At 38.5% G+C, this 19195-nt stretch overlaps 1 protein-coding gene across 6 annotated transcripts; it reads left to right on the top strand.

Moving 5' to 3' along the window:
• Nucleotides 1-4014: 4014 nt before the first annotated feature.
• Nucleotides 4015-18848, top strand: LOC124300564 (uncharacterized). 6 transcript variants are annotated; one of them, XM_046754785.1, is made up of 5 exons: nt 4015-4158; nt 4245-4368; nt 13423-13838; nt 17329-17519; nt 18112-18848. In XM_046754785.1, exons 2-5 carry the CDS (start codon nt 4255-4257, stop codon nt 18135-18137), a joined length of 747 nt encoding a protein of 248 aa, XP_046610741.1. In that variant the 5' UTR covers nt 4015-4158; nt 4245-4254; the 3' UTR covers nt 18138-18848. The 6 variants fall into 6 exon arrangements, with proteins under 6 accessions (XP_046610741.1, XP_046610743.1, XP_046610740.1 ...); XM_046754787.1 differs by lacking the exons at nt 17329-17519; nt 18112-18848 and adding an exon at nt 16135-16575 and having other exon boundaries at nt 13423-13839; XM_046754784.1 differs by lacking the exons at nt 13423-13838; nt 17329-17519; nt 18112-18848 and adding exons at nt 7873-8063; nt 8656-8942 and having other exon boundaries at nt 4245-4715.
• The last annotated feature ends 347 nt before the right edge of the window (nt 18849-19195 follow it).

Genomic DNA, 19195 nt, shown 5'->3' with positions numbered 1-19195 from the left:
ATATTAAACGAGTGAACGAATGATTTCCAACAAAATAACATTCCTTTGGGAGATATCTTGTTGGATCCTTTCTACAAGAAAATTAATCTAGATAATTCTATTCGACAAAAAAAAATATTTAATGCTGGCCAATCCTGCAGAGATCGTTGTATAACCTGTTTGAACTAAGAATTGGAATAAAACAGTTTCTTTCAATTTGCCAATTTTTGGAATTAGGACAAATTTTTTCCGGGCACCAACATAATAATCACGATGACGGCGCAAAAAAGTAACGATGCGTGTTATAAAAAGCGCACGTCCCCAGTAATAATCATTGGAGAAAATGTAAACGCGAAAGATGTTACAGCCCAAAATTCGACTGCTTAGATACTGCGAGCAGTTGTGACGGATAAGCGTTGCCGTTTTTATCGTTCTACGCACATCGCACATCGCTCGATAATTTTTACCGAAGTTTTATCAACGCGAAGGACGTGTTACGTTGCATCAGAATGGTGATTTACCTAACGCTACTCGAAGATGCAAATTAGACGAACGTTAGCATAGTTTACTGTTGCTACTGTAGTGAAACGAGCCACGTGCGACTGGGAGCAAGAGAATCTCGCATTAGTTTATTTATTATGACTAATCAAGGGTCATCTCGACTACGAAGTAAATTACTGCAGGTACTAGGATCAAAGTAGATGATTTTATCCTCAATTTCTTCACTAAATGATGATTTTTTCACTGCTTGCTCTCCTTAAAAATTCCAAAATAAGAAGAAAGACCATTGACGATTACTTTTATAAAAGTGTAACAAGGATGATTTCGGTCCATCAAAATACAATCCACTCTACGAAGGCGATATTACTATCAATTATTATTAAATATTTATGCAGAATTATTTAAAGAACAGAGGTTACTACTGTATACTTAGTAATATTTTCTAGTACTTCAAAAGCTGATTCCACGAATGCATCAGATTTCAAACTGTTGCTTCATAGTCGTCGAAGTCCGTAGGAGCTTGTTTAGTGGATGCATTTAGATTTTTATTACATTCGAATAAGCTTCATCAACAGCTCAAAATTTGCACGGATGAATTTACTATTCCATCGAAATTATTCGGCTTAAATTTTTATGGCAATAATTTGCAATAATCACTTTATTATTGCGACAACAAATTTGAAGTAACGACTCTTTTGGGTGCATATTGCCGGATTAAAGTTTCTTTGTTGAATGTATACTGAATTCGGGTACTCGAGCGAAGATAATTTTGCTGAGAGGTTAGTTTATCGAACTTATAATGATTAAGGTTATAAACTTCTTTCAAATACGATAAATTGTGTTCTGCAGTTCTTACTTCTTCTGAGTGAAACAATTTCTTCAAACTTTGGAAAACTACAGGGCTTATTATTGTGCTTGTGGATTGATTAAGAAATGTTTGGAAAATTCGTGATTAAATACGAAGAATCTCTGATTCGGTTGCAGTACGATACCAAAACTTAAAATTGAGTGAACTTTTTTCAGTCAAACCGCAAGGACAATAATAAGTTCTATCGTTTCGTAAAATTTGAAGGGAGTTCATTACTTCGGTAGAGAAAGAATACTAAGATACGATTTGCCGTATTTGACGATGGTCCGGCATCCCCTTGAGTGGCCATATATTAATATTGAACCCCGATTAGCTGTCCAGAAATAATATAACCAACTGCCTGAGGATCGATACAAGAACCGAGTGAATTGGCACGCTTAAAAATAGACGGTCAAATTATCGGGAAAGAATGGCCTACGAAAACTAGTCTCGTGAATTTCCACCTTGACACGCAGTGTTCAATTATTGGTGCAGTTATTCCGCTCCACCGTCGAGAAATGGATGTTGATTTGATCAAATCTTTTTCTACCTCGCACGTTAGAAAGACACCGAAACTTGATGTTGCTGATCGAAAATCCATCGATCTCTGCTTACTGGAAAAAAAACTAGGAATTTGACGTACGCAAATTTCGTCTGTTGGAAATAGACAGGGAAAAGTTGAGTAATTACGATGAACCACAGGGAAAAACGTACATTTTTCTCGTTCTCTTATAAATTGTTTTCGAACTTCAACTAAGCTTCGTAAATTCAGCGTAGCTAACTTTCGGAAACGGTTTTGTTAAATTTATAATGATTCATGTGAAAGGACGCAATACCTTGCGTTTTTTAATCCAAATTTATATATATCGAAGATGCAACATTTCTGGAGTCTCTGCTCGTAATAGACACCCAACGTTACCCAAGTTTCGTGGAAAGATATAAGGAGTTCTGAGTTTATTAACGGAAAAGTCAGCGAATTTTATTTAGGGAAAATTATCGCGACTCTGCTCATGTCGCCGCAAGCACAAGTCACAACGCGGTTATCTGCCGACATCACGCATACGAGTGTAAACAGGTGTGTATATCTACTTGATACTTGGTATGGTGGGTGGGTGGCATCAGGGTTGGGACAACAGTTACGCCGTAGAAACTCCGCGCCGATCGATAGGTACGTTACATGCATAAAGGCTTGAGAAGATGCTACAGTGAGTTTCTTTCGATAGAGTAAAATATCACTCTATTTGTCCATTATCAACGCCTAAACAACAGCGATGTGGACGTGTCGCGATCGGCCCAATTCTGCATGCAGTGCCGAATTCACATATGCCCAAAAAATTTATTTTACGCAACAACGATGCCAAGAAATATTGCAGGGATACATTTCACGGCCTCTTTCCTCGTATGTGGGACAAAAAATATTTTGGATAGTCTTGGTCGGCATTGCATGTAGAACTGCGCTGACTGCGGTATTTTTACTTCAGTACTGCGGCGGCTTCAATGATAGTGAAAAAAAGAGTCACTTCTTGCTAGATTGGCAAAGACTGACTCAGAAACTTCGTAGGAACCCACGATAAGCGGTTTTCAACGGGATATTATGTGTTGTCTTTTGCCAGGGCAGGAGGAAAATCTTCGGAAGGACGAATTGGGGCTCAATCCGCAACAGCGCGAGACTTTTACCGACTAAAAAACCACCTCCTATTCTTGAAGAGCACCCCGTGAGATCGCGGTCACATATGGCAACAGCAGTCTACATAGACTTTGTCTAGGTATCCAAATACTTCACATGATTCAAGCTAATGCGCTTGTCGTGCACAGCGTTGCTATGGCTTAGAACTTTTTCGTACCTCGTTTCCATCTTTTTCCTACAATGACCTTGCGCGCAGTGTCAACTATCACAACTCTTGCGATTAATTCTTTCATTCTGTTGCAAATGATCCTTTATAATGGCTTTTCAGCCATATCCATCAGGCAGATACGTCGACAGGATAATGGTTCGTTTGGTGGCTCGTTGTCCTCCGAAAGGAGGACTAGCCGCTGCTGATTCCATTGCGTTGGAAAGGTTCTATCACGAAGACAGACAGACGTTCTACACCTCGTTTTGAGGGCAAAGTTTGGTACGTACTCCGAACCTGTGACCTTTGAATTCCGGAAAAGTTTCATATGGCCCACCTCACGGATCATCGCGGACTTCGCTGCCAAGCTTCTTCCACCCACGGTGCTCACTGGCCCGGATAGTCATCTTCAGAGCACATCATGCCGTTGCATGCTGTTGTTCCAGAGCATTTTGGCCCGATCATCCTCTTGCTCGTTGCGCTAGCCTCCTGGGACGATGACACCTCCTCCGGAGTTTAGAGATCTCTTCATTCCACGAGTAAGCTGGTTGATGACGGGTTTTTCTTCGGACGCATAGTCATGGATTCGTCGCCAGCGTTGGCGACCATCGACATCACCTGGAACGACATACAATCGGGAGATCCGAACAGAACAATTTTGTTACTCCATCACAGCCATGAAATATTCGCGGATAAAAGATTGGCCCACCTCACTGACAAGTGCGAAAACAATGAAAGCACCACCTGGCGGCAAAAAAGATAACCTCACAATAGTTGAATTCTGTTCAGTACAAACTATTACCTATCCAGTACATTTCTCTTATAGAGCTGCCACATGCTGAATTACCGGAGCAGCAACACTGTTCGCCAGTTAGTCCTTAAGCTATAGTGGTGTAAACTTGTTGACGAAAAGTCCCAGTGTGACCGGCGTGAGAGTAATTGTCCGGATTCCAAAGTTTTCTGTTTTTTGATCCAAGAGACTTCCAATAGCGCTTTGAGGTACGTTAATAAATAACTTGACTGTGTGATTTTATTGCTTGCCGAGATAAAATATATAACAAGGATATTTTTCCAAAAAATACAAGATTCTGTAGAATGACGCAGAGAAATCTTGAACAAATTCAGAGTCTTCTTCGAGAGCTACCACTCGGAACGAGTTACGAGATTTTATTGCAAGATGAACCGAATAACGAAGAAGCGTTTCATGAGGTCGCTGATATCCAGGATGCAGACGAAGATACCGCACAAGGACCATCGCATGGTCAGTTGGTGATAAGAGGAAGAAATAATTACAGGTGGTACACGAATAATTCGGAAATACCAGTGCAACACGTGTCACAAATTTTTTTTGCTAAACCGAATGGCGATGCGATGAATATCAGTACCCCACTCGAAGCATGGAGTTTACTTTTTCCAAACAACTTATTGGAAATAATCGTTCGGCATACAAATGAAGAAATCCGAAGAAGAGCCGAGTACCAGAATGAAGACCTTCATCGAGAGACAAATTTGGTGGAATTGAAAGCCTTGCTGGGATTATTATACTTCACCGGATTAGAAAAACCGAACGCCAGCTCTACCGAGGATTTGTGGACGCCACTATCTCGATATAATATGTACGAAGCTGCAATGGACAGACACCGATTTTATTTTTTGTTAGCATGTCTTACTTTCGACGATAAGGCAACCAGAATTGAACGACAAAGAACGCATCAATTAGCACCTATAAAAGAAATTTGGGATCTATTTATTTGGAATTGCATGCGAAACTATTTTCCATCTAGTTATTGCACGATCGACCAGCACTTTTTAAAGTTCGAAGGACGATTTTGTTCGAAAGTCTTCATTCCTAATAAACCAAAAAAGTCTGGTATAAAAATCGTATGCATGAACGATGTACAAACTTCGTATTTAATAAACGCAGAGCCCTACGCAGGACGGATTCGAACTCTCCCAGGTGAATCTGTGACGAGCTATTACGTGCGAAAATTGTCAGAATCAATTCATCACACGGGGCGAAATATCACATGCGATAATTGGTTTATGTCTGTCGATCTTGTTCGAAAAATGAAAATTCAATACAACCTGACCATGGTTGGCACTCTGCGAAAAAATACGTGGGATATACCATCATCGTTCACGCGGAACGCGACTCCTGGTACTGTTCGCTTCGGTTACAACGAAGGAAATACCTTAGTTTCGTATTGTCCGGAAAGTAAAAAAGTCCTTATATTATTATCAAGTTTGCACAAAACCGGACGAGTGAAAAATGATACCGGATCACCAGAAATTTTAGACTTTTACAACCGCACGAAAGAAGTCAGCGATAAATTCGATCAGATGTGCCAGACTTGCAATTGTGCTCGACATACTTCAAGGTGGCCGCTAAGAATGTTTTTTGGTATGTTGGATTACGCTGGAGTCAATTCCTTCGTATTGTACAATTTACAATCGTCGGATACAGAAACAAGTCAAACAAACTTCAACAAGGCATTGACTGACGCACTAATACAACCACATCTTCGAGCTCGCCTTAAATAGTCGATACAGCTCCCTGCTCCACGTCTGATAATTCAAGAAATACCGAAAGTTAACACAGAACTACACAGAATGCAGAAAAGAACACTAGGCGCAAACGGTACGGATGTAAGAAGAACAACTTATTGTTGTGTGCGGTGTAAAAAGCCTAGTTGCGAAGCCCATCGACTTACTGTTTGCAAATCATGTAACGAAGCCATATAATTGTTTATTTTGTACATTTAGTATTTGTTTTCAGTCATAACTTCTTGTTTATACATAAATAATAGTATTTTTTACTGTAAAAATGACCTTCGATTTATTTTTAATCAAAGTTCTCGACCGTTCTCTCTTTGAAATTGCGCATTTCCAAGTGAACCAATAATCACACTTGTTTTCGGCAGGGACCATCAAAGCCCGGTCTCTCTTGATCATAAATATAGGGTCTCCATGGCCAGGATCCATGGTTATATGTTTCTCGTATACATCGAATCTATTTTTTCACTTTACTATTCTTTCCGTTGAACAAGGCCTTGACAACAATTTATTGTTGCACCGACATCAAATTTTTGCAACAGTCCCACTGTCGAAGGGTTTAAAGTTATTCGGCTGTATACACTGATGCGTTTGGATTTATGCTTTTCTTTGCAATTTCATTTGTTTGCGGCACATAGCAGGCAGCATCTACGTACGGTTGATCGTTTTCTTTGCTGCCATCAGTGTATATAGCTGTTGCTTCGTTTTCTTATATGAGTTGATCAACTGCATGATTTGGATTTTGACTAGCTTTGATTTGTCTACCTACATCAGTATCTATTGGTACAGAGGTAGTGATGGTATCATATTCCTGTTCGTAGAATGTTAGATTATTATCGATGTGCATAGTACATTCAGTTAAGTCCTTTACATACTGAACACATTCGGCAAGTAGTCTTTTTCTTTTTCGTTTTGTTGGCCTGATATCGTATGTAAAGTAAGAGCAGAGAATTGATTTCTTATTGGACAGATCGTTGGTTATGTATCGTTTTGCTAGAAGTTTTGCTGGATCATCCAGTAGAGTAAGCTTTCATTCAGCCAAAAAAATGTGGGTACTGATCTTCTGTAGGCGAGGGCTGGTCTAATAGCTTGATGTTGTATTCTTTCTAATGAACAAATGAAAATCAAGATTGTAAACTATAGTGTATGAAAAAGCGAATGAACGACAGTCGGTATCAGAATGCGAGCGTGCTGGACGCTTCGAACAAAGGGGTAAATGAAATCTGGTGAGCGCGTCACTCAAAACTGGTGGATTCTTCCGCGAACTTGCGAACTCTTTTGCGATCAGAACACTCAAGCTTCTATTCGTTTGGACTGTCAAGGTACAAATGCTGCACTGCGACAAAATACATCTGACCGTACTACATAAGCCAGTTGATAATAGTAGTTTTTATATCGAAACTGTACACACCACCGGCTTGTGACTTCATGAGACGACCTCCGTTACATATCCGACCATAATAAGTGACTAGGTGATACTAAAAAACTAGGTTAAAACTCGGTCACAATAAATATCTTGCCATGGAAATGTTGAAATAATACATGGGGAATTTAATAAAGTCAAAATCTATATTTTGTCTATAAGCGAAATTACTTAAAATACTAACTGGAGTCACTGTACAACTATACAAATGAATTAATGTATAAAACAAGGAGTTGATTGAATCAGAACAAAGATACGAAAAAAAAACACAAATTTTAACAAAACGGTATTGAAATCATTTTCTAATAAACCAGTATCTAGTTGATGACGTGGGGAGTAAGAATGAATCATTCACATCAGACTATAAAGAACTAAAAACAAATACTTCGTAGCAAAGAAACATTTAGTGGCGTTACTAACCGAACGTATGTATCTAATTCATTCTAATTACACTTGTTCAATGCATCAGAATATATATGTATATATAGTAGCTGTTTCCAACTGCGAATCAAACAGCAATGTAATCTACGAAGCTTGTTGGCAAAAAATTTGACAATGAAGTTACGAGGAGAACTGGGCGAATATTATGATAAACCAAAGCTAGGAGCCAGTGTTGTCAAGTTCAATGTCGCTCGCGTGGATTATACGAAAATTATCCTCCTTTTTTTCTTACCGGCCCCAGTGACAGGTACGTACTTAAGTCAACGGTCTTGACAGTTTCTCATTTCTTATTGTCAGCGGAAGAGAATATGGCAGACCTCAGAACACACTGTAAAAAAAATTGGAAGAGTCGAGATTCGTAAATTCTCTCGCGAAGAAGGAAATACAGGAAAACAAAGGGGTTCGGACGTATACGACGTTAATGGAAAAATCATCGGAGCAAGTTCTCCAGCTGCATCCAACATCGGGCGTATGGGAAAAGGACAAGGTAATACTTTGGTAGATTTTTCTATTCGGTAATATTTTCTCTTTCGTTAGCTAACTCGTATTTGTTTCTAAACTATTAACCTCTGTACAAAGTCTCACTTGAGTAGAAAAGTATCAACCTCTCGCAGCTACACGGAGAGAAAAATCTGAGAAAAATTACCCTACTGTCTATAATCGTGATGTAAAAGACACCTAATGCATTTTTTATTGATGCATGGTACAAACATTATAGGTTTTTATGAAAATAATCATCACCTTGCTTAGAAACTATGTATTTCGGCAGCACAACATTTAAAATGTTACGACGCATTTTTCTGATGCAGCACCGTAAAAACTGCATTAGGAGTCTTTTACATCACGATTATAAACAGCAGGGTAATTTTTCTCAGATTTTTCTATCCGTGTATCCTGTTGGTTGAACCGTGTCAACGAAACAAATAACGTGATTCTACAAGTCTACAAGCATTGCGAATATTTTTTTCATGATAGTCAGCAGACAAAAATATTCATTTCAGCACTTGAAAACAGTTTTTTACGGTGTTGTAGTCACGTTGGAAGGATTTTACCATTAACAAATTTATATTTTTTAACAGATCAACCGAAAGATAAAATTGTCTCGGAGGACAAAGGAATGAAATTGTCAAGATGGAGGGCACTCAGAGATTTACAAAAAAAAAACCAAAAAAAAATCAAAAAGGAACGAAACGGCCAGTATTTCGTGTTGGAGTTTATCACCATAAACTAAATTCTCCTGTCTTGCTACATCAATATCTGCAACTGATGCTGTTACTTCTTTAAGCAGTGAAAACTCCAAGACTCTTGTGATTAGTCTCCCTCTTTAGAACGACGAAACGACAAGTGCACGTCTCTTCGTACAAGCTTTCAATGCCAAATACCTTTTGGAAGTGGCTCTAGTTATTCTGGGTTATATCGATGATTTGACAACCTGGCAACCTGTGACGACTTGCGAGCTTTCTGACATATGATGTACACATACAAGTCGACGACTCGGACTTCAGGTCTGGACAATTTAACGAACTGCAAGAAAGAAATTGGCTAAACAAAAGATGAAAAAAAATTAAGACAAAGAAAATACGTACTTAAATGTTTACTGCACAGACAAGTAGACTTTTTTCACATTAATTTGGTTCAAGATTGGAATAAAGCAGTTTCTTTCAATTTGCCAATTTTTGGAATCTAGACAAATTTTTTCCGGGCACCAACATAATAATCACGATTACGGCGCAAAAAAGTAAAGATGCGTGTTATAAAAAGCGCACGTCCCCAGTAATAACTTGGAGAAAATGTAAACGCGAAAGATGTTACAGCCCAAAATTCGACTGATTAGATACTGCGAGCAATTGTGACGGATAAGCGTTGCCGTTTTTATCGTTCTACGCACATCGCACATCGCTCGATAATTTTTACCGAAGTTTTATCAACGCGAAGGACGTGTTACGTTGCATCAGAATGGTGATTTACCTAACGCTACTCGAAGATGCAAATTAGACGAACGTTAGCATAGTTTACTGTTGCTACTGTAGTGAAACGAGCCACGTGCGACTGGGAGCAAGAGAATCTCGCATTAGTTTATTTATTATGACTAATCAAGGGTCATCTCGACTACGAAGTAAATTACTGCAGGTACTAGGATCAAAGTAGATGATTTTATCGTAAATTTCTTCACTAAATGATGATTTTTTCACTGCTTGCTCTCCTTAAAAATTCCAAAATAAGAAGAAAGACCATTGACGATTACTTTTATAAAAGTGTAACAAGGATGATTTCGGTCCATCAAAATACAATCCACTCTACGAAGGCGATATTACTATCAATTATTATTAAATATTTATGCAGAATTATTTAAAGAACAGAGGTTGCTACTGTATGCTTAGTAATATTTTCTAGTACTTCAAAAGCTGATTCCACGAATGCATCAGATTTCAAACTGTTGCTTCATAGTCGTCGAAGTCCATAGGAGCTTGTTTAGTGGATACATTTAGATTTTTATTACATTCGAAATTATTCAGCTTAAATTTTTATGGCAATAATTTGCAATAATCACTTTATTATTGCGACAACAAATTTGAAGTAACGACTCTTTTGGGTGCATACTGCCGGATTAAAGTTTCTTTGTTGAATGTATACTGAATTCGGGTACTCGAGCGAAGATAATTTTGCTGAGAGGTTAGTTTATCGAACTTATAATGATTAAGGTTATAAACTTCTTTCAAATACGATAAATTGTGTTCTGCAGTTCTTACTTCTTCTGAGTGAAACAATTTCTTCAAACTTTGGAAAACTACAGGGCTTATTATTGTGCTTGTGGATTGATTAAGAAATGTTTGGAAAATTCGTGATTAAATACGAAGAATCTCTGATTCGGTTGCAGTACGATACCAAAACTTAAAATTGAGTGAACTTTTTTCAGTCAAACCGCAAGGACAATAATAAGTTCTATCGTTTCGTAAAATTTGAAGGGAGTTCATTACTTCGGTAGAGAAAGAATACTAAGATACGATTTGCCGTATTTGACGATGGTCCGGCATCCCCTTGAGTGGCCATATATTAATATTGAACCCCGATTAGCTGTCCAGAAATGATATAACCAACTGCCTGAGGATCGATACAAGAACCGAGTGAATTGGCACGCTTAAAAATAGACGGTCAAATTATCGGAAAAGAATGGCCTACGAAAACTAATCTCGTGAATTTCCACCTTGACACGCAGTGTTCAATTCTTGGTGCAGTTATTCCGCTCCACCGTCGAGAAATGGATGTTGATTTGATCAAATCTTTTTCTACCTCGCACGTTAGAAAGACACCGAAACTTGATGTTGCTGATCGAAAATCCATCGATCTCTGCTTACTGGAAAAAAAACTAGGAATTTGACGTACGCAAATTTCGTCTGTTGGAAATAGACAGGGAAAAGTTGAGTAATTACGATGAACCACAGGGAAAAACGTAACTTTTTCTCGTTCTCTTATAAATTGTTTTCGAACTTCAACTAAGCTTCGTAAATTCAGCGTAGCTAACTTTCGGAAACGGTTTTGTTAAATTTATAATTATTCATGTGAAAGGACGCAATACCTTGCGTTTTTTAATCCAAATTTATATATATCGAAGATGCAACATTTCTGGAGTCTTTGCTCGTAATAGACACCCAATGTTACCCAAGTTTCGTGGAAAGATATAAGGAGTTCTGAGTTTATTAACGGAAAAGTCAGCGAATTTTATTCAGGGAAAATTATCGCGACTCTGCTCATGTCGCCGCAAGCACAAGTCACAACGCGGTTATCTGCCGACATCACGCATACGAGTGTAAACAGGTGTGTATATCTACTTGATACTTGGTATGGTGGGTGGGTGGCATCAGGGTTGGGACAACAGTTACGCCGTAGAAACTCCGCGCCGATCGATAGGTACGTTACATGCATAAAGGCTTGAGAAGATGCTACAGTGAGTTTCTTTCGATAGAGTAAAATATCACTCTATTTGTCCGTTATCAACACCTAAACAACAGCGATGTGGACGTGCCGCGATCGGCCCAATTCTGCATGCAGTGCCGAATTCAAATATGCCCAAAAAATTTATTTTACGCAACAACGATGCCAAGAAATATTGCAGGGATACATTTTACGGCCTCTTTCCTCGTATGTGGGACAAAAAATATTTTGGAAATTTTTGGTCGGCATTGCATGTAGAACTGCGCTGACTGCGGTATTTTTACTTCAGTACTGCGGCGGCTTCAATGATAGTGAAAAAAAGAGTGACTTCTTACTAGATTGGCAAAGACTGACTCAAGAAACTTCGTAGGAACCCACGATAAGCGGTTTTCAACGGGATATTATGTGTTGTCTTTTGCCAGGGCAGGAGAAAAATCTTCGGAAGGACGAATTGGGGCTCAATCCGCAACAGCGCGAGACTCTTACCGACTAAAAAACCACCTCCTATTCTTGAAGAGCACCCCGTGAGATCGCGGTCACATATGGCAACAGCAGTCTACATAGACTTTGTCTAGGTATCCAAATACTTCACATGATTCAAGCTAATGCGCTTGTCGTGCACAGCGTTGCTATGGCTTAGAACTTTTTCGTACCTCGTTTCCATCTTTTTCCTACAATGACCTTGCGCGCAGTGTCAACTATCACGTTGATTCTATCGATCGTGGATCCGGCCCTCGGAACATCATACCGATTTTCGGAAAGGTTGCCAACTCTTGCGATGAATTCTTTCATTCTGTTGCAAATGATGCTTTATAATGGCTCTTCAGCCATATCCATCAGGCAGATACGTCGACAGGATAATGGTTCGTTTGGTGGCTCGTTGTCCTCCGAAAGGAGGACTAGCCGCTGCTGATTCCATTGCGTTGGAAAGGTTCTATCACGAAGACAGACAGACGTTCTACACCTCGTTTCAAGGGCAAAGTTTGGTACGTACTCCGGACCTGTGACCTTTGAATTCCGGAAACGTTTCATATGGCCCACCTCACGGATCATCGCGGACTTCGCTGCCAAGCTTCTTCCACCCACGGTGCTCACTGGCCCGGATAGCCATCTTCAGAGCACATCGTGCCGTTGCATGCTGTTGTTCCAGAGCATTTTGGCCCGATCATCCTCTTGCTCGTTGCGCTAGCCTCCTGGTACGATGACACCTCCTCCGGAGTTTAGAGATCTCTTCATTCCACGAGTAAGCTGGTTGATGACAGGTTTTTCTTCGGACGCATAGTCATGGATTCGTCGCCAGCGTTGGCGACCATCGACATCACCTGGAACGACATACAATCGGGTGATCCGAACAGAACAATTTTGTTACTCCATCACAGCCATGAAATATTCGCGGGTAAAAGATTGGCCCACCTCACTGACAAGTGCGAAAACAATGAAAGCACCACCTGGCGGCAAAAAAGATATCCTCACAATAGTTGAATTCTGTTCAGTACAATCTATTACCTATCTAGTACATTTCTCTTATAGAGCTGCCACACGCTGAATTACCGGAGCAGCAACACTGTTCGCCAGTTAGTCCTTAAGCTATAGTGGTGTAAACTTGTTGACGAAAAGTCCCAGTGTGACCGGCGTGAGAGTAATTGTCCGGATTCCAAAGTTTTCTGTTTTTCGATCCAAGAGACTTCCAATAGCGCTTTGAGGTACGTTAATAAATAACTTGACTGTGTGATTTTATTGCTTGCCGAGATAAAATATATAACAAGGATATTTTTCCAAAAAATACAAGATTCTGTAGAATGACGCAGAGAAGTCATGAAACAATTCGTAGTCTTCTTCGAGGGCTACCACTCGGAACGAGTTACGAGATTCCATGGCAAGATGAACCGAATAACGAAGAAGCGTTTCATGAGGTCAATGATATCCAGGATGCAGACGAAGATACCGGGCTCGGCCACAAAGGCGAAATTCCAATGGATGTCGAATATGATTCATACGAACAGCAGGCACAGCACGCGCAAGGACCATGGCATGGTCAGTTTGCGATAGAAGGAAAAAATAATTACAAGTGGTACGCGAATAATTCGGAAATACCAGTGCTACAGGTGTCAGAAATTTCTTTTGCTAAACCGAATGGCGATGCGAAGAATATCAGAACACCACTCGAAGCATGGAGTTTACTTTTTTCAAACGACTTATTGGATATAATCGTTCGGCATACAAATGAAGAAATCCGAAGAAGAGCCGAGTACCAGATTGAAGACCTTTATCGAGAGACAAATTTGGTGGAATTAAAAGCCTTGCTGGGATTATTATACTTCTCCGGATTGGTAAGACAGAACCCCCCCTCCGAGGATTTGTGGACACCACTATTTGGAATCGTTTCGTTCGAATCTGCAATCAAAAAACGTCGATTTTATTATTTGTTAGCATGTCTTACTTTCGACGATAAGGCAACCAGAGTCGAACGACGAAAAGCGCATGAATTAGCGCCTATAAAAGAAATTTGGGATCTATTTATTTTGAATTGCACGCGAAACTATTTTCCATCTAATTGCTGCACGATTGACAAGCAGTTTCTAAAATTCCACGGACAATTTTGTTCGAAAGTCTACGTTCCTAATAAACCAAACAAGTGTGGTATAAAAATCGTATGCATGAACGATGCACAAACTTCGTATTTAATAAGCGCGGAGCCCTACGCAGGACGGATTCCAACTCTCGCAGGTGAATCTGTGCCGAACTATTACGTGCGAAAATTATCAGAATCAATTCATCATACGGGGCGAAATATCACATGCGATAATTGGTTCATGTCCGTCGATCTTGTTAGAGAAATGAAAATTCACTACAACCTGAGCATGGTTGGCACTCTACGAAAAAATATGTGCGAAATACCACCATCGTTCACGCGAAACGGGACTCCTGGTACTGTTCGCTTCGGTTTCGCCGAAGGAAATACCTTAGTTTCGTATTGCCCGGGCAGTAAAAAAGTCCTTATATTATTATCAAGTTTTCACAAAACCGGACTAGTGAACGTTCTTACCGGATCACCAGAAATTCTAGATTTTTACACCCGCACGAAAGAAGCCGCCTATAAATTCGATCAGATGTGCGAGACTTACAACACTGTTCGCCATACTTCAAGGTGGCCGCTAAGAATATTTTTTGGTATGTTGGATTACGCTGGAGTCAATTCCCTCGTATTGTACAATTTACAAGCGAATATGATAAGAAGTCGAATAAACTTCATCAAGGAATTGACTTACGCGCTAATACAACCACAACTTCAAGCTCGCACTGAATCGTTGGTACAGCAACCTGCTCTACCTTTGACGTTTCAAAATATACGAAAAGTTCAACCACAAAGACGCAAAACGCATAAACAAGCACGGTGCGCATTCTGTACGGATGTAAGATTAACAGCTGTTCGTTGTGTGCGGTGTGAAAGGCCTAGTTGCGAAGCCCATCGAATTACTGTTTGCAAATCATGTAACGAAGCCATATAATTGTTTATTTTGTACATTTAGTATTTGTTTTCAGTCATAATTTCTTGTTTATACATAAATAATAGTATTTTTTACTGTAAAAATGACCGTCATTTATTTTTAATCAAAGTTCTCGACCGTTCTCTCTTTGAAATTGCGCATTTCCAAGTGAACCAATAATCACACTTGCTTCGGCAGGAACCATCAGAGCCCGGTCTCTCTTGATCATAAATATAGGGTCTCCATGGCCAGGATCCATGGTTATATGTTTCTCGTATACATCGAATCTATTTTTTCACTTTACTATTCTTTCCGTTTAACAAGGCCTTGACAGCAATTTATTGTTGCACCGACATCAAATTTTTGCAACAGTCCCACTGTCGAAGGGTTTAAAGTTATTCGGCTGTATACACTGATGCGTTTGGATTTATGCTTTTCTTTGCAATTTCATTTGTTTGCGGCACATAGCAGGCAGCATCTACGTACGGTTGATCGTTTTCCTTGCTGCCATTAGTGTATATAGCTGTTGCTTTGTTTTTAATATGAGTTGATCAACTGCATGATTTGGATTTTGACTAGTTTTGTACGCACTGGAGTCACTGTACAACTATGAAATGAACAAGAAGTTGATTGAATCAGAACAAAGATGCGAAAAAAAAACGAATTTTAACAAAACGGTATTGAAATCATTTTCTAATAAACCAGTATCTAGTTGATGACGTGGAGAGTAAGAATGAATCATTCACATCAGACTATAAAGAACTAAAAACAAATATTTCGTAGCAAAGAAACATTTAGTTGCGTTACTAACCGAACGTATGTATCTCATTCATTCTAATTACACTTGTTCAATGCATCAGAATATATATATATATATATATATATATATATATATATATATATATATTGATTCGATTCGCAGTTGGAAACAGCTACTATATATATGTAGTATATATCTTGAGACATCAAAATATCTCAAGAAATACGAATTGTACAAAGAAATGTACGAGACTAAAACTGTTCGATTTTGATGGGGAAAACTAACCCCGTGAAATTCAACCCTCCACCCCAACCCCTGAGGGCGTGAGGGGTAGTAACTTTGAAATCTTAAATGGATACCACTATTTTTTATTGCAGATTCAAATTGTCCATGGGAAAATACACAAGTTTTATTCGACATTTTTTTTCGATCGGATACAGATGGCGCTGTAATTATTGAAAATCAAATTTTTCATGAATTAGTATGTGTACGTGTAAGGGTGAATATCAGTGTGACAGGCTGAAAAATTAGGTATTTTTTGAGAATTTTTTTTGAGAAAACGGCTCGATCGAATTATTTGGGATTTTGTGTATTTATCATTGAAGCATTGAAGTATACAGGGAAATTTTTTTTTTATTTTTAGTACATTTTATAAAGCAGAGGAGCGGTCGCAAAATGGCGTCTCAAAAAAAAACTTCCCGACAGTTGACTACATGAGTGCCACAGCAAGCATCTGAACTCAAAAGTTCAAAAAGATTATGAAATTATGATGGTATAGATATCGCAGCATCGTGCGAAATTTGAAAATTTTGATTGAAAAAAAAAAATGGCGGCCATTTAAAAAAAAAAAACGAATTTTGCACAAAAAATTAGCAGTAAATTATGAATAAAAAAAAAGTAAACAATTTAAAAAAAAACTCTACGATGCGACGATAGCGATAAGTTTTCTGAAGAGAATCCTTTTTGAGCGAAGTCGATTGGACAAAATTTGACAGAGTTACGCTGTCAACCAGGTCAAAAAACATGGTTTCGAGAAAAACGCGTTTAAAGTTTCGAAAGGATAAAATTGAATGATGTAACTTAAATGTTGATATAAAACAAGCGTCGACGCTTGGTGCCAACTTCGAATACTTCTAAGCCGAAAGTTGTTTTCAAAATTTGTAGGCATATTCTTAAAGGTTAAAACTATCTAATCGATTTTTTTTTTCACACTGATATTCCCCCTTAAACGGTTCCAAGAGAACGATTTGGAAACTATCGGGCTGCTTGTTTTTGAGTGATCTTTCACATCAAGTACTATACATATATATATATATATATAGTAGCTGTTTCCAACTGCGAATCAATCAGAAATGAAATCTACGAAGCTTGTTGGCAATAAATTTGATAATAAAGTTACAAGGAGAACTGGGCGAATATTATGATAAACCAAAGCTAGGAGCCAGTGTTGTCAAGTTCAATGTCGCTCGTGTGGATTATACGAAAATTATCCTTCTTTTTTTCTTACCGGCCCCAGTGACAGGTACGTACTTAAGTCAACGGTCTTGACAGTTTCTCATTTCTTATTGTCCGCGGAAGAGAATATCGCAGACCTCAGAACACACTGTAAAAAAAATTGGAAGAGTCAAGACTCGTAAATTCTCTCGCGAAGAAGAAAATACAGGAAAACAAAGGGGTTCGGACGTATACGACGTTAATGGAAAAATCATCGGAGCAAGTTCTCCAGCTGCATCCAACATCGAGCGTATGGGAAAAGGACAAGGTAATACTTTGGTAGATTTTTCTATTCGGTAATATTTTCTCTTTCGTTAGCTAACTCGTATTTGTTTCTAAACTATCAACCTCTGTACAAAGTCTCACTTGAGTAGAAAAGTATCAACCTCTCGCAGCTACACGGAGAGAAAAATCTGAGAAAAATTACCCTACTGTCTATAATCGTGATGTAAAAGACACCTAATGCATTTTTTATTGATGCATGTTACAAAAATTATAGGTTTTTATGAAAATAATCATCACCTTGCTTAGAAACTATGTATTTCGGCAGCACAACATTTAAAATGTGACGACGCATTTTTCTGATGCAGCACCGTAAAAACTGCATTAGGAGTCTTTTACATCACGATTATAAACAGCAGGGTAATTTTTCTCAGATTTTTCTATCCGTGTATCCCGTTGGTTGAACCGTGTCAACGAAACAAATAGCGTGATTCTACAAGTCTACAAGCATTGCGAATACTTTTTTTATGATAGTCAGCAGACAAAAATATTCATTTCAGCACTTGAAAACAGTTTTTTACGCTGTTGTAGTCACGTTGGAAGGATTTTACCATTAACAAATTTATATTTTTTAACAGATCAACCGAAAGATAAAATTGTCTAGGAGGACAAAGGAATGAAATTGTCAAGATGGAGGGCACTCAGATTTACAAAAAAAAACCAAAAAAAATCAAAAAGGAACGAAACGGCCAGTATTTCGTGTTGGAGTTTATCACCATAAACTAAATTCTCCTGTCTTGCTACATCAATATCTGCAACTGATGCTGTTACTTCTTTAAGCAGTGAAAACTCCAAGACTCTTGTGATTAGTCTCCCTCTTTAGAACGACGAAACGACAAGTGCATGTCTCTTCGTACAAGCTTTCAATGCCAATTACCTTTTGGCAGTGGCTCTAGTTATTCTGGGTTATATCGATGATTTGACAACCTGGCAACCTGTGACGACTTGCGAGCTTTCTGACATATGATGTACACATACAAGTCGAAGACTCGGACTTCAGGTCTGGACAATTTAACGAACTGCAAGAAAGAAATTGGCTAAAAAAAAGATGAAAAAAAATTAAGACAAAGAAAATACGTACTTATATGCTTACTGCATAGACAAGTAGACTTTTTTCACATTAATTTGGTTCAAGTTTTATAATATGACAAGAATGAGCGTCCACATTTTAATTTACAATTGAACTGTTTAGCTAACCGATCGAACTATGCAAATATAATTGAATTTTTGAAGTTCATTCGACTTTCAACGACACAATAATGCATCTCATTTATACTTTGTTCAATTCCTCTGTGAAAGGTTTATGTCATAAACAAGTTGATTGTAATTTTATGACTTTACTGTAAAAAAAATGTTCATCAATAAATCGTGCAATACGAATAATATCATACATTGTTTTCTTTAAAAGTGTCGAATGAAATGTATTGGTAGAAAACAAAAAAAAGAAAAAAGCTTCCTCTACCATTTTCACCTCGCAATGTGTTTATTACTTGATAGAAAATTGAGGCAGCAGCATGAACGTATGGGAGCATCAATTGGATTAGTAGTATTCCTATATCGCACTCTCATCGTGGCAACACAAGCCAGAATAATGATATCGTCTATAAATGCTGCGGATCTCAACAAGTACAAATATCGTGGCTCACTTACAATTAGTTCATC

Source organism: Neodiprion virginianus, chromosome 3 (assembly GCF_021901495.1).
Source record: "Neodiprion virginianus isolate iyNeoVirg1 chromosome 3, iyNeoVirg1.1, whole genome shotgun sequence".
In the NCBI taxonomy this organism is placed as follows: domain Eukaryota; kingdom Metazoa; phylum Arthropoda; class Insecta; order Hymenoptera; family Diprionidae; genus Neodiprion; species Neodiprion virginianus.
Note: the sequence above shows the minus strand (reverse complement) of the source record. Positions and strands in the feature narration are given on the sequence as shown.